This window comes from Sorex fumeus, unplaced genomic scaffold, assembly GCF_029834395.1.
Source record: "Sorex fumeus unplaced genomic scaffold, SorFum_2.1 ptg000007l, whole genome shotgun sequence".
Taxonomy (NCBI): Eukaryota; Metazoa; Chordata; class Mammalia; order Eulipotyphla; family Soricidae; genus Sorex; species Sorex fumeus.
This window is the reverse complement of record NW_026606064.1, coordinates 59946485-59963041: the sequence shown is the minus strand read 5'-3', so window position 1 is coordinate 59963041 and position 16557 is coordinate 59946485. Positions and strand designations below refer to the sequence as shown.

The following is a 16557-nucleotide window of genomic DNA, read 5'->3' as shown; positions in this document are numbered from 1 at the left end:
GGGGGACCAGCTGCAGGTGAGAGGTGGCAGCAGCAGGGCTACACCAGCTGTGCTTAGAGCTTACTTCTCCCTCTGTGCTCAAGGTTCACTCTGTTGAGACGTGGGGGTGAGCGGAGACATATACGGTGCAGGGAATTGAACCTAGTTGTGCCAGGCAAGCGGCTTACCTGCTGTACTCTCTCAGGCCTCAATTCCCATTATGTCAAGATTTGAATCCATAGACTAAGAGAAGCATCCAGTCAACAAGTATGATGGTGCCAACTTCTGTTTTTTACCAGGCTACAAATTATTGAAATCATATTTTATGTCGGATGACATAAAAAATCTGTTAGGGCAAAATGGCTTTTCGTTTTTACAGTTTATATATAAATTACTAAACTTAGTTACTCTCACTTTATTGGGATAAGTACTTCAGAAGGGCCTTTTTATGAGTCATAGGGAAAAGAGGATTTTAGGAGGAAGTGGTGTTTTAAAGCTAATGTGCTAAAGATCTATCTGAAAAGTGGCTCAACTTCTTTGGTCTTTTCATTATTCTGTGTCATGCTACGTTGAAATTTTTGATATTCTTTGGTAAAAGTTACAGGATTCCCCACCCCCCACCCCCACCCTTCCTATAACCAGCAAGGAGTACCAGACCCACTCGTGGTATTGCAAGTTCAAATTTGCTTGGTCCTTTCCAAGCACTGTTAGGTTGGGTGGAGTCTGGTATCTGTATTTTAATTTCAACATTAAAATTCTAGAAAGCACTCCGTTGAAAACCAACGAGGTAAAAAATCATCCAAGGCTTAACTTAAAATAAGAAGGGAAACAATGAGGTCTTTTAGTAGAGAAATTCTTGTCTTAAGAAATGGCCAGGGCACCACTGGGTGTGACATACACAAAAAAAGAGTCAGAGGACATTTGTTCAGGAATTTCTGAGTAGTAACAGTTGACTTCCATACTATTTGTAATCTCAAAAAATCTATAGAAGGAAATTTATTCTGGGGGTAAAGTAAAGTAAAGGCCCTCCCGTTGTTCATCGATTTGCTCGAGCGGGCCCAGTAACGTCTCCATTGGAGATTTTGTTGTTACTGTGTTTGGCATATCGAATACATCACGGGTAGCTTGCCAGGCTCTGGCGTGTGGGCGAGATACTCTCAGTAGCTTGCCAGGCTCTCCGAGAGGGGCAGAGGAATCGAACTCGGGTCGGCCATGTTGGCTGCGTGCAAGGCAAACGCCCTACCGCTGTGCTATCGCTCCAGCCCCATTCTGGGGGTAAATGAACATTAATATTGTAGTGTATTTTCTTGTATTGGAAGGATTTTCAAATGTCTTCATTTATTTAAATCTGTGAATAGATGTAATAGCACCAAGAGTTCAAAACACCACACGTTTTCCTTTCTTAAACTTGGTGATAGTACAGCAGGTCGGGTGTTTGCTTTGCACATGTCCAACCGGGATCCCTGGCATCCCATATGGTACCCCAAGTGCCACCAGAAGTCATTACTGAGTGCAGGGCCAGGAGTAACCACTGAATATCACTGGCTGTGACCCAAAAAGCAAAGGAAAAAGTAGAAAAGTCCCCAGTAATCTAGTTAGAGTAAGGATCATTTCGGGCATATAAAACTTGTTTCATTCTATACATTAATCAAAATTTCCCTTTGCTGTCTATTATCTAGGATGACTCTTAAGGGAATATGAACTGAAGAAAACAATAATATAAAATGTAGTAACTTAGCAATTTTCTAAGGAAATTGTATATCATTCAGAGTTTTTTTTACACTTGTTTGTGAATTCAAAAGAAAGCTGGAAATGATCACCAGAACAATAGTACAGTGGGTAGGGTGTTTGCCTTGCATGTGGCTGACCCGTGTTTGATCCCGGTATCCCATATCGTCCCTTGAGCACCACCGGGAATGTTTCCTGAGTGCCATCAGGTGTCACCCAAAAAGTCAGATAAGATGAAACAAATATGGGGCAGATATAGAGTACAAAGAAGAGTACAAAGAGTTAAGGCTTTGCATCCTACTATCCTTGGACAAATCCTCCAGCAATGTCCAGGGTCACTCCTGAGTACAGATTAAAAAATAGCCCCAGAGCACAAAAAATCCTAAAAATCAGACATAATACTCTTAAAAATTGTTAAAATATATTTCCTTATTTACATACACCAGAGGCAACATAGCTGTTGGAGAAACTGGGTCAAAAAATATTTCTCCAACTTTCCTAAATTACAGATTATTTTTCATTGTGATTTTTACTTACGTTTTTAGTAGAAAGGTTAACATTTCCATTACTCCTTGTTAACATCTATTTGTCAGACTTAAAAAAATGTGGGTGCCAAAGCTGCACAGCGGGTAAAGTGCTTGGCCTTATATACATGGTCAGCCCGAATTTGATCCATATGGTTTCCCGAGCCCCACCAGTAGTGAGCCCTGAGCACAGCTGTGTGTGCACCCCGCCACCTCCCTGCCTCCACCCCCACCTTCCCATTGTCAGTCTGGTGTATTATGTGAAAGGATATCCTTCGTCTTAAATTTCTTTACTAATGAAATGGGCAACTTACGTGGTTTTAAAGCCATTCAGGTTTCTTCTTAAATGTATTCTTTTTCAGCTATTTGATTTTTATACAATGAGATTGTCTTTTTGGATTTATAGGAGTTCCATAAAATGTTTTCCCCGATACTTTTTGTATAATTGGGTTTTTATGCTTGTTTTTTTAAATTTCCTGCTTTCTGATATCAAAGACATCTTCCTATGTTCCCGATACTCTGCTTGCCCTAGTAATCACCTCTCTCACGCTCCCCTCTGCCCCATTTTAGTTTTAATGTCTAACAAGGCAGACCACGGGGTTTCTTTTTCCAGATCTTTTTTGTTTGGTTGGTTTTGGTTTGGGGGCCACTTTGTGACACGTAGGGTTTATTTCTGTCTCCTCAGTGCTACAGTCCTGGTAGTGCTCCAGGACTGTTTGTGTTGTCTGATCAAACAAGGGTCAGCCACTTAGGTATAAGGCATGCACCTTAGCTTCTGTGCTCTCTCTTTGGTCCTCTCTTCCAGAATTAAGTATGAGAATTTGTTAATACTTCATATGTTGAGTCTGTGTAAATAACTTGCAATGGCAGCTTTCAGATAATGACTTTTTTTTTCTTTTTGAGTGATGCTTAGGGGTTTCTCCTGGCTCTGCACTCAGGAATTACTCCTGGCGGTGCTCGGGGGACCATATGGAATGCTGGGGATTAAACCCAGGTCGGCCATGTGCAAGGCAAATGCCCTACCTGCTGTGCTATTGCTCCGGCCTCTACATAATAACATTTTAATGCATACTTCTGAATACAGATCTATATGGGATTTTTTTGTAATTTTGTGTCTGGTTTTGCTGTCGAAATGGTTTTTAGTTTTAATAATCTTTAAATCTTAGAAGAATTCTTTGTTTTATACATTTAATTATAAGAGTGGTATATCATTTCTAAAATAAAGGGAACCTTCTCATTATCAAAAATTTGATCCGCCGAATGTGATGGTGCCTTGCTTGATTTGTATGAAAGCTTTTGCCATATTTAGTTGTTATTTGTGGCTATTTGTAAATATTCCAGCTTAAGTTATTTTATCAGACATAGTACTGTAGTACTGTCCTCCTATTGTTCATTGATTTGCTTGAGCAGGCACCAGTAACGTCTCCATTGTGAGACTTGTTACTGTTTTTGGCATATCGAATTCACCACGGGGGCTCTCTGAGAGGGGCGGAGGAATCGGACCCAGGTTGACCGCTTGCAAGGCAAACACCCTACCCACTGTGCTGTCGCATAAAATTCTAAATTTTTATCAGACATAAGTTAGATTTCTGGAGAATTATATTGTTCCTTTATCCTAATAAAGTTTTTTAAAAACTTACTTTTAGACTTTTGAGCTACACCCAGTGATTCTCAGGGTTACTCCTGGCTTTGTGCTGAGGAATTACTTGTGGCAGTGCTATCCCATCAGTGCTCAGGCAGTATTCATAGTAATACTATATTTGTAACCCCAAATAAAGCCTATTTTAAGATGTAGCTAAAACCTAACTGCTCAAGTGCCAGAAAAGATGGTACAGCACTCCTGACACCATACTCATCACTGGGGATTGTCCTAAAGCAAAAACAAGTTGTTCAGAATAGTATTACTTGTCTGCAGAGTATAAATTTAAATCATGGGTGTGATTAAACTATTACTGTTTTACCAGACACTATAGTTTCTGTTTTATGTTCAGTCTTCTTACCTGTGAAATTGGGATATAGTGTAAAATAAATTTACAGGGCGTCTGTATCTGCATGAACCCCATCCCATGGAAAGACTAACTGAGTCTACTGTGTTAAGTGCCTGGTACATGGAAGTTGTTGATTTGAGATTGGCTTTTGGTTTTTCTCTATTCAAATGGTGTTTTTTTTCAGCCCTTTTATCTTTCTCTTTTATGTAGAATCTGCATCTGGAGACAAAACTGTATCCCATTCTTGCACAACTCCTTCCACATCTTCTGCCTCTGGACTGAACCCCACATCAGCACCCCCAACATCTGCTTCAGCAATCCCTGTTTCTCCTGTCCCACAGTCTCCAATACCTCCATTACTTCAGGACCCAAATCTTCTTAGACAGTTGCTTCCTGCTTTGCAAGCCACGCTTCAACTTAATAATTCTAATGTGGACATATCCAAAATAAATGAAGGTAAATTTTTATAGTAGGTTTACAAAACATTTTGTGTTGTGCAAATTATGTGATTAGTAAAGCCCCTAATTTAGGTATACTTGTTTCATTTTTATGTTAACATTTGAACTTTGTTTTGAAACTTCCAAACTTCTTTTAAAATTTTGTTTTGAATCTTCACTGAGTGTTTTTCAAGGCTTAATATGTACCTAAAAAGTTATTATTTATTTATAGGTTTTGTAGTTAAAAGTACTTATTAAAACTAATTTTAAAAATTTCATTTCTAGTAGGTTTTAGATTCTCCTATAAATGGGTAAATGATTGTTTGAAATTTTAATGTAATTTCTAAGAATAGAAATATAGGTAAATCTTCCATGATAGTGTAATAGAAAATAATTTTGAGTAGTAATAATGGGATAATACTTTGCTATTTTTCTAATTGCAATTTGTATTCTAACTTTGCTTTATAATATTGTAGTTTGTGGAGCCAGTAGCACAGTGGGTAGGATGTTTGCCTTATACACTGCTGACCGGGCTGACCCGGGTTCGATTCCTCTGCCCCTCTCGGAGAGCCCAGCAGGCTACCGAGAGTATCCCTCCTGCACGGCAAAGCCTGGCAAGCTACCTGTGATGTATTTGATATGCCAAACACAGTAACAAGTCTCACAGTGGAGACGTTACTGGTGCCCACTCAAGCAAATTGATGAACGGGAGGACAGTAGTCACTGACTCCAGTTAAGGCTGAATAAAGTGTAATTTTAATTCATAAGCCATTTAGATTCACACGCTGAATAATAAGAGCATGCTTAAATTTTTCTATATCATTTACAGTTTTATATTTGTAATGTATAACTATATAACATATATAGTTATTGGTGTTGCTGAGTGGTTAATTTCTTCTGCAATTAGGCTTGCTGGTCATTAGTCTTAATTGACCTTATCTTCTCTGTAATTGGGTTTTATTTTTTACGATTTAATACCACTCTTGTGCTGGTGAGAGAGAGCTCAATGGGCTAGAGCTTATGTTACAAGCAATGTGTTTCCCAACTTTTTGTGGTCCTCTGAGCACTGCAGCTATGATCCCTGCTTCCCCTCTGACCTCTAAGCATTAAACTAGGAGTGGTAACTTCAGGACTGCTGGGTGTGCTCCCAAAATCTGTATTTAATTATGCCATTTTCTTGTTTGATGAATGTTTTGATAGGCATATGAGAGCTATGTTGGATAGGTTAAGGAAGAATAACACAACCCTGTTAATAACTCTCCATGCTTTGAAAATACCTGATATTCTAGACTACACACCAGTTTTATTTGTATATACATACTAATTTGTTGTGAAGTAAGTGTGGATTTAGGTTTTAAATGATTAGTTTGTGTATCAAATACCTGTTTAGTGCTAAGTAATGTGCCAAGCATATCACCTAGATACAATAGGTTTCTAGTATAAGTTCCAATGAAGAGACTTTAATGAAGTCATAAAGGGATTTTCTTTTAACTAACACACAAAGTTTAGTGTGAAGGGAATTACTGTTTGACTATCATAAACATATTAAATACTTGTTCCTGTGCTTTATTTCAAATCTTTATACCTTTTGTATATTCTGCTTTGTAAACTTTTGGAGTTTTTATTTGAAACACTCTTTTCTGAGTTTTTTTTAGTTTTTGAAAGTTGTTACTAATGTCTGTGTTTAATTTATGTTTTCTTAGTTCTTACAGCTGCTGTGACACAAGCGTCATTGCAGTCTATAATTCATAAGTTTCTTACTGCTGGACCATCTGCTTTCAACATGACTTCTCTGATATCTCAGGCTGCTCAGCTCTCCACACAAGGTATTTATACTCTTAAAAATTGGTATCTTAATTAATATTTACTGTGTACTGTTTTAGCCTTTGAAGAGATTACCTCAATATTTTATTTCCCCTTTTTTCCCACCCTTTTTGGGTCACGCCTGACAATGCACAGGGGTTACTCCTGGCTCATGCACTCAGGAATTAACTCCTGGCTGTGCTCAGGGGACCTTTTGGGATGCTGGAAATCGAACCCAGGTCGGCCACATGCAAGGCAAACGCCCTACCTACTGTGCTATCTCTCTAGCCACCAGATTTTGTATTTTTGATTTTTTTAATAACTACAGTGAATTTTTTTGTTTTTGGGTCATACCTGGTGAAGTTCAAGGATAATTCTTCCTGGTGTGCTTAGAGGACCATATGGGGACCAGGGATCAAATCTGGGTCAGCCACATACAAGGCAAGCACCTACCGCTGTAGTATCTAACCCCTACAGAAATTTTTTTCCCCCATACTTATCTTTGTGTTGCCATCATATAAGTTTATGATACATATTTAATTCAGGACTTACTGAAATAGTTGGCTCCAAATACATTCAGTATAAGTAAAACAGTGTATTTAAGAGTGGATTTTGGTCTCAAACTGATGAGAGTTTAGAGTTTTTGTTTAGAGTTACAGAAATCTGCGAGTTCTGTTTTAATGTAGCTATCTCTCTTCTCTGAGTATATCTGATGGAAAGAAACACTAAAGAAATGAAGGCGGGGATGGTGCTGTGCTAACGTGCTTCATTAGACTTGTTCCTCAGACCCAAGAACATTGATACAGGAATTCCTGATGTAAAAGTAAAATAGTGAAAGTACTTCAGCAACTTTCTGGCTGATCTAAGGAAGACACTACCAAGACTTAGAAAAGACTGAGGAGTGAAGATGAGAAATAAAAAGCCTGCCGGTGTGTGAAGAGATCATGGCTTATGTTCTTGGTCCAGTGTGAAGAATTAGCATTACACTAGTATAGTGGTATGCTTATCTAGCGAAATCAGCGTGGCATCATTGAATATCTCAGACTCTGACTTAATAAATTTTCTTTTGAATGGGGATTTAGGGGGCAGAGGACGCAGGATGAGGAATATGGAAAGATGCTGAATTCTCTAACATATATTACAAAGGGTTTTTGGTTTCTTCGAAATCATTTGCTTCTCTTTTCTTTACAGCTCAGCCATCTAATCAATCTCCAATGTCTTTAACGTCTGATGCATCGTCCCCAAGATCATATGTGTCTCCAAGAATAAGCACACCTCAAACTAACACAGTTCCTATCAAACCTTTGATTAGTACTCCTCCTGTTTCATCACAGCCAAAGGTATGTATGTTTAACCTATTAGGAAAATTGGAAAAGGTCATGTTCTAAAAAACTTCAGGAAAATGATTTTGTTGTGTCTTAGAATAGCTATATTGTAGGAAAAACCTTCGAAGAATGAACTGTGCAGTGGTAGAGTGAATAATTAACTGAAATTTAATAGGAAGCTGTGCCATCTTTGCTACTCTTACGTACTGATTTTATTTTTTGATTTTGGGATTACAGACACTGAAGAACCAGATAAGGAACATACTTATAATTTATATAGAATTTTTTGACACTTGAGGAGATAAGAGAAAACCAGTTTTTTGCTTATTCCCACACCCCATTCTTTAGTTTAGAAGTGTGTTTCTATGGTAACAACTTCATTTTTGTGTTTTTATCACATTTATCATTGTTATCAGAATCAACCATACTTCGATTAATACATAAAAAAAAGTATTAGGGTTTTGTGACAAAATCTTGATCTTTTAATCTAAAATCCATTTTACTATGTTGTATTGTTTTTGTTTGAATAAAATGTTACGTGGGTGTCTACTCAGAGCTTAGAGCTCAGAGCTTTTCAACTTAGCTTAAGTTGAAAATTGCTGGCCTATTATTACTAGAATCTGAACAGGATCTTCATGCTGCAGTCAAATTTTATACCACATGTTTGAGTTTTGCCCAAAAATTCAAGAGCAAATTTGAGTTATATCATACTCTTTGCTTGGAGCTTACTGTTTCATACTGAAAGGTAGTAAGTTCGGCTCATACAAGTTGTGTTATTTTTTTCAAGTTACTGTAGAACATTGGACTGTTTGAAATTTCTATGCCAGAAATTTCTTTACTATAATCAGAAACTGATAATGCACTAAAGTATGTAGAGGACAACTTTTAAATTTTTATTTCTGGTTTAATCTCTACTTAAGCCATTTACTTGTTTATTTTTTAGGATCAGTATAGACTGAAGTTTTTAATTGAGTTAAGAGTTTTTTCACTGTATCACTGTCATCCCGTTATTCATCGATTTGCTCGAGCAGGCACCAGTAACGTCTGCATTCATCCTAGTCCTGAGGTTTTAGCAGCCTGTCCTTACTTGTCCTTCCCAGCAGTGCAGCATTGGAGGCTCTTTCAGGGTCATGGAAATGAACACATCATTGTTACTGTATTTGGCATATTGAATACACCACGGGAGCTTGCCAGGCTCTGCCCTGCGGGCAGGGTATTCTCGGTAGCTTACCGGGTTCTCCGAGAAGGAGAACTAGAGTATAAGGGGTCTAGTTCTTAGAGTCTTATACGCAGCCATGCGCTTCTGGGATCTTGGTTTTATACTCTCTGGATCTTGGCCATTGATGGGATTTCATGGCGCTGGGGGTAGTTTCAAGTGTAACTGTCTAGCTACTGGAAAATGGGAGATCTGGGTGGAGGAGGCCCAGTCCCAATCAGAGCAGGCTTGGAGATCTTGGCCCCGAGACCCACGCACCTGCATTCCTCTGCCGGTTCCTTCATGCGTGAGGCTCGTCCGAGCATCTTGAGCATGGCTGTGGCTGGGTACCGGAGGTCTGCGGCTGAGCTTGCCTGGGCGGGGAAGGAAACTCAGCCTGCCCCCTCCGAGGGACCCTGGTGAAGACAGCCTGGCATGCGGGCAGGCGTTTTTTATACTATGAAATTCCTTAGTTTGCCTTTATTTGAGCTACAACTCGGTGGTGCTCAGGTATCATTCCTGATGAAGCTCAGGGGGACCGTAGGTGATTGAATCCAAGTTGGCTGCTTGCAAGGCTGCAAGGCAAACACCTTAACCTATGTTAAGGTTAATCTCTGGCCCTGATTTTAGTTTAGAAGAATTCAATAACTTCCAGCAAAAACAAACTTATTCTTAGAACTCTTAAACTTATTTTCAGAGTGGTTTAAGAAAATGTAGTGAATGGTGACTATGTAAAATGAAAATGTAATGAGCCATGGAGGGGGGGTCATGTGACCCAGTGAGTGGTAGAGAATGTGCATCAAGTGTATAGACCATTCTATAGAATAAAGATTCAGTCTTCAAAAGATTTTGTGAATTCAATCAGCTAATCAGTGGCTGAATAAATAGCAGTACTCTTACAAAAAAAAAGATTCTGTGAGAGTATTTTGTCACCTCTTTTCTTCATTCCTGACCTGACCCCCCCCCCAAAAAAAAAAAACACAATTCTGCTGGTGAATGTGACTTAATCACAGATGGGCCTTTAATTTGGGTTTTTATAAAGCTGCTTGTTTTCTCTCTGTGTCATTGGAATATGGCGTGTCTCTACCCATGGGTCTCTTAATATACGTCTGTAGGGTAAGACATCTCTTTTAAAGGCAAAGAAATTTTGTATGGGTCAGTGTTTGTTGCCTTAAGAGATGGCTTGATATATTCTCTCCTTAGATGATGTATTGCCATGATGTAATGAGAAGTCCAAAAAGGTATATTTGTTAGCAAAGAAGCAATAGAAGCAACAGTGCTGACAGCTAATCTGCTAGGGGTTAGAGCTGAAGCTCTTAAGCTATTCTAATAGCCAATGCAGTATTAGAAAGAAAATGGGGCTAAAACTGAAGAAAACCAGTTCTTACCTGATAATGCAACTGGACCACATTTTATAAATAAATTGTATCTTTTAAAACTTAACTCTTGGGCCATTTAGTTCCAATGCTCTGGAGCATCATGCTTGGCATATGAAAGCCCCAGATTGATTCCTGGCATCGTCTCCAAGGTTCCCCAGTGCTTGCAAGATTAAAATAAAAGAAAAAATACTCTACTAATGGCATGGCCTTTTGATTCATTTGTTTCCCCCTTTTTGGAAAAAGTTGGCTCTTTGGTTTTACAGTGTTTAAGATCATTGACTAGACTTGCCCTGTGGATCTGTAGACCTGTTAAGGACCTTTAGTTTTTTACATAAGTAAACATGTTTATTAGTAATTTTATAGAGCAGCTCTTGTTATCTTAAAAACCACTGAAAAATAGAAATAGAAAGTTTCAATGGAAGAAGCTTTGCTTTAATCTAGTTTTCATTCTGAACATATCATTGTTTATTTCAACCAAATTTTGACGTTTCAGGTTAGTACTCCAGTAGTTAAGCAAGGACCAGTTTCACAATCAGCAACACAGCAGCCTGTAACGGCTGAAAAGCAGCAGGGTCATGAACCTCTCTCTCCTCGAAGTCTTCAGCGGTCAAAGTAAGTTCATTTGGTATATTGAAACAACATCATTTTCTCCCCCAACCCCTCAAATATAAATATGGGATATTGCTTTCTTAAAATATTAGAGATGTTTTTATAATCAATCTTTGAAGTTGAATAACCTAATTTTATATATTCAGTAATTTCCAGAGGCAGATCTTATGACAAGTAAGATTGTTGTCTTTTATAGTGAAACAGGTTATTTTGAAAAACAACTTTTCAGCAGAGTCTGTCTATCTTGGTCTACGAGGCATGGAAGTACATATAATCTGATAATACTATCATTTGTTGGAAAATTACATAATTTTAACTCCATGTGACTAATTTTACACTGGAGCGTATTGATAAAGTAAATTGATCTTACATCTTAAACTATATTTCCCAGTGGGGCATGCAGTCTTTCCTAAATAGTTTCTGCTCTAACCCTAAGAAGATTCCTTGTCAGCACTGTTGTTTCTGTCGCATCTTTGCTTGAGTTATTTGATTGATACTTATTTCATGCTATGAGGTGGCAAATAATGTAACTTTTTATTTTATGAAGAAGCATTTCAAAACAATACATGCAAATGAGAATTGTTCCCTTCACCTCAGGAAGCATCTCCCTAATGTTGCCATTACTTGGGACATTTTTGGAAATTCTTAAATGTTTTTTAAGGCATTCACCATTACTTTAAATACTAATAGGGTAAATCCTCTTTATCTTTTGGGAGCTTTAGATTTGAAAAATAAGTTCGTTCAGAGCCAAGTGTGGTGTCACAGGTAGGCTAGGAAATCAACTTGGGTCACTAAATGTTTGGTTCTCGCCACCACATCGCCAAACTATAACCCAGCTGTACAGTTAGAAAAAGAAGACCATTTTCAGTGCTCCTTTTTACTCTTATTTTGCCACTAAATTTATTAATGCTATCAAAAGATGCCTATGTTTGACTTTATAGTATTCACCCAATACTTTTTTTAGGCCATGTATTTTCCTTCAACTTACCTACAGATATTTAAGATTGAATTCTCAGATGTGCCACATTATATACAACTCAAAATGAGATCATGTCTTATATTCTTAGTATTTGGTGATATGCGAAGACAACAGAGTCTGGTCTTAAATTGAATTGGACATGAACTCCACCCACCTTACTTTTTTTTTTCCATTTTTTATAATTTTATTTGTTGAATCACCGTGAGAACAGTTGCAAAGCTCTCGGGTTTAAGTGTCAGTCATACAATGAAACACCCATACCCATTCTCCACCACCAAAAACCCCAGTATACCCCATCCCACACCCTCTGCCTATCTGTGGTGCAGATTTCCACATTACTCTCTCTCTCTATTTTGGTCACATTAAATATTTTGGCACCAGACCCACCATTATTATTTGGGACTTTACCCCAATACCTCAGATTTGCTGAAAGGGCAACAGTAGACAATTTGTTTTCTATTGCTGGTAAAGAATAACATATGATGTAGTGTGGCTACATTTGTGGCCGCAATATTTTGAAATTCAAAATTTTAACACTTAAATCTGGAGGGATTTCTGCCAAAACCTGCTGGGTTCCGAGATTTGTTCCTGAGTCTCTGGGATCATGGCCGTTAAGCAGCTTGATCAGGAGCCAGAGAGGCGGTGCATTGGCGACAACTCTGGGTCTCAGTTGGGATGGGGAGAAAAGGGCCAACTCCACCCCCATCCCATGAGACCCTGCGTGTCTCGTCACTGCCGGCCCAAACCTGACTGTCCAATGACCTCTGGTGGATTGCGGCCACTGAGACGCCAAGGGGAGCAGGTGGAGGGACAGCACCCTTTTCTCCCTGGGGTGGCCCGGTGATGGTAACCAACTGTGGGGTCCAGACGCGTTTCTGCCAAAAGCCACTTGGTTTTGAGATTTGTTTCTGAGTCTCTGGGATCATGGCCGTTAAGCAGCTTGATCAGGAGCCATAGAGGCTTTTCGTGGGCAGCAACTCGGGGTCTCGTTGGGGTGGGGAGGAAAGGGCCAGATCCACTCCCATCCCGTGAGGCCCCGCGTGTCTCGTAACTTCGGGCCCAAGCCTGACTGTCCAGTGAACTCTGGAGGACGGTCGCCACCGTGCCGCCAGGGGGAACAGGCCAAAGCACGAAGCCTATTCCCACCTGGGTTGGCCCAGCGCCTGTAATGTACTGCAGGGACTGGATACGTTTCTGCCGAAAGCCGCTGAGTTTCGAGGTTTGTTTCTGAGTCTCTGGGATCATGCCCGTTAAGCAGTTCAATCTGGAACCAGAGAGGCCAGGCCTCCAATTATATAGCTCAGGAATGTCTGTAGTACCTAGAAACTGCTGCTTTTTTTTTTTTTTTTTTTTTTTTTTTTGCTTTTTGCTTTTTGCTTTTTGCGTTATACCTGGCGACGCACAGGGTTTCCATCTGGCAGTGCACTCAGGAATTACTCCTGGCGGTGCTCAGGGGACCATACGGGATGCTGGGAATCAAACCTGGGTCAACTACGTGCAAGGCAAATGCCCCATCTGCTGTGGTATTGCTCCAGTCCTAGAAACTACTTTTAAACACACTATACATGCAATTCTTTTTTTTTTTTTCCCTCCTGCTCTTCCCAGTAGCCAGAGAAGTCCGTCACCTGGTCCAAATCATACTTCCAGTAGTAATGTATCAAATGCAACAGTTGTACCACAGAATTCATCTGCCCGACCTTCGTGTTCATTAACACCTACGCTAGCAGCACACTTCAGTGAAAATCTCATAAAGCATGTTCAAGGATGGCCTGCAGATCACGCAGAGAAACAGGTATGTTGACATGATTGATGATTTACTTAAACAAGATTACATTATAATCTGTTTTTCCTTTGGATGATCAAATGAGACTCAGTTCTATTAAAAAAAACTCATCTGGAGACTAATGGGATAGTACAGGACACAAGGCACTTGCTTTACTTGTGGCACAGCATTCTGGTGTGTCCCCAAAACCCCTGTCCCACCCCAAAACCTGCTTGAACCACTGAATTCAAGATATATTTCAAATAGTCAGTTGGAGTCATTTTATAAAATACATGATTTATATTTAGAGGGCTTTTGTAACTTTTTGTAATCTCATAAAACATTAAATATAGTTCCATAAAATGTTGTTATACAGTTGTCATTACTGCTAGCCTGTACAGAGGTCTTGTGTGGCTCAAGAGGCCCTACGGTCAAATAGACTGTTCTAAGGCTACCTGGTTCAGTAAAGTGTTGTAGCTCAAAAGCAGATGTTGGGGTTTTTTTTCCCCCTTCTCTCAGCCAGTCATTCTGATTATTGTAGATCCTGTTAGTATTACTCATTCTCCTGGTCATCCAACTAGACTAGCAGGTAAAAATTAGAAAGTATAATTTTGCTCTGGGATGTACATGAGAGCGCTGAGGACATCGTGGTGACTTCTTTGGCCTCTCTTTATCAGATAATTGATCATCCGAAAAATTTCATGTAAAGTCACATAGATACATTGTGTGTTTAAACACAAAAACACAGCCCCTTTATCAGTGTTACACCTGAACTTGGTTTTGCCTGACCCCCTTATCAACCACAGGTCATGAGTCCTTCTATTCTAATATGGTACTATCAAAGGAAACACATTACAATGTAATCTTATTTAAGTAAGATTCTACTCTGAAGTTTGGTTTCTTTTGTATGCATTATATTTTATGACTTCTTTATGTAGGCATCAAGATTGAGAGAAGAATCCCATAACATGGGAAGTGTTCACATGTCAGAAATTTGTACTGAATTAAAAAATTTAAGATCATTAGTTCGAGTATGTGAAATTCAAGCAACTTTGCGAGAACAAAGGTAAGTATTTTACTAAAAGTTCTTTTTTCATAATTAAATCTAAGACCTAGTAATGTTAAAACTTAAAGTTGGCCTTTTTATATACTTTTCATTATTCCATAGTAATAAATCTGATGAGTAATTTTTATTTCATTTTTTTCTTAGGGCTGGCAGGGTGGTTTACCTTGCACACAGCCAACCAATGTTCTGTCTCTGACATCTCATATGGTCCACCCAGGAGTAATTCTTGAGCACAGACTAATTGAGTCACCCTTGAACGTCGTAGGGTGTGGCACAAAAACAAAAAAGATCTTTTTTTCTTAGTATTTTGTAAATGGAATTTTGATTGTAACTTAATTACAGTCTTACACAACTCTACCTTACACACCCTAAAGAGTAGGACTTTAGTGTGTCATGTGTTACAGTTGAAATTCAACCCAAAATTTTGATCATTAATAGGTCTTTTGGAAATCATGCAGAGAACTTAATTTTCCAGCAATCTTAATGATGCAGCTTTGTTTGTAACTTTACACACTGTAGTTGTATTAAGCCATGTTCAAGTGTAAGCCATTGGTGGCCCATGCCAGCATTAACATTTTGTATTTTTTTGTGTGTTCTATTTTTTAATTTGTATTCCATTCAGACATTATACACTTAATTTTTACATATCTGTTGCAAAATCATGGCGAACTTGATTTCACAAACTACCTATATAAATCACTTCCTCACATGTGGAGTTAATCTTGTCATGAACCCGTAAATAAGTATTTGATTAACACCAAATCGGGATTTACAGTAAACTTGGAAAAGGTTTTCTTCTTTAACTTTTTAAACACTAAAATAACCAGATGTCATTCTTAATAATAACCTAGAAATTTTTTTTGCTATGGAATCGATCTGAAAGTGGTTCTGACATAAAATCCTGTTTGCACTTTTGAGAATATAGTGAACAGCATTTTTAACCAATCTTTGTGTATTTAAGTTAATTGAGAAACTGTTATGAAACATCTTACATTTGCAATCCAGATATGTTAAAATAGAAAAACTATATTTCATAGTTTTTCTCAATTCTGGATTAATAGTCTTAAATAATTATGTAAAATAGTTTGATGTTTATTTAAACAATTCTTTTCTTTCAGGATACTATTTTTGAGACAACAAATTAAGGAACTTGAAAAGCTAAAAAATCAGAACTCCTTCATGGTTTGAAGATGTGAATAATTGCACATGGTTTTCAGTACAGGAACTAAAAATCTCTTGCCCAATCTTAACATTTTTGAGCTGCATTTAAGTAGACTTTGGACCGTTAAGCTGGGCAAAGGAAATGACAAGGGGACGGGGTCTGTGAGAGTCAATTCAGGGGGAAGATACAACATTGATTTGTAAAACCCTTGAAATGTAGATTTCTTGTAGATGTATTCTTCACGTTGTAAATATGTTTTGTAGAGTGAAGCCATGGGAAGCCATGTGTAACAGAGCTTAGACATCCAAAACTAATCAATGCTGAGGTGGCTAAATCCCTAGCCTTTTACATGTAAACCTGTCTGCAAAATTAGCTTTTTTTTTTTAAATTTGGGGGGGTTAATTTATCATTCAGAAATCTTGAATTTTCAAAAATTCAGTGCAAGCACCAGGCAATATGTGTCCAAGGATACGATTTTTGAACCATATGGGCAGTGTACAAAATATCATGAAACAACTGTTTCTACACACGCACCTGATCGAACAGTGCTTCTCCATTTGTTTTGCAGAGAAATGTTTTCCATTTCCCTTGTGTTCCATTCCCTTTGGAAATCTTGATCTG

At 38.5% G+C, this 16557-nt stretch overlaps 1 protein-coding gene across 6 annotated transcripts in view; it reads left to right on the top strand.

The window, feature by feature from the left end:
- Positions 1-16316, top strand: part of WAC (WW domain containing adaptor with coiled-coil) — a 73487-nt gene extending 57171 nt beyond the window's left edge. For 5 of the 6 annotated variants that reach the window (XM_056131300.1, XM_056131275.1, XM_056131293.1 and 2 more), the window contains 7 exons: positions 4430-4675; positions 6360-6482; positions 7651-7799; positions 10852-10970; positions 13552-13738; positions 14647-14774; positions 15893-16316. In XM_056131300.1, coding sequence (XP_055987275.1) covers positions 4430-4675; positions 6360-6482; positions 7651-7799; positions 10852-10970; positions 13552-13738; positions 14647-14774; positions 15893-15962 — 1022 coding nt within the window. In that variant the 3' untranslated portion in view covers positions 15963-16316. The remainder of the gene's footprint in view (positions 1-4429; positions 4676-6359; positions 6483-7650; positions 7800-10851; positions 10971-13551; positions 13739-14646; positions 14775-15892) is intronic. The other variant, XM_056131268.1, reaches the window with a different exon arrangement.
- The last annotated feature ends 241 nt before the right edge of the window (positions 16317-16557 follow it).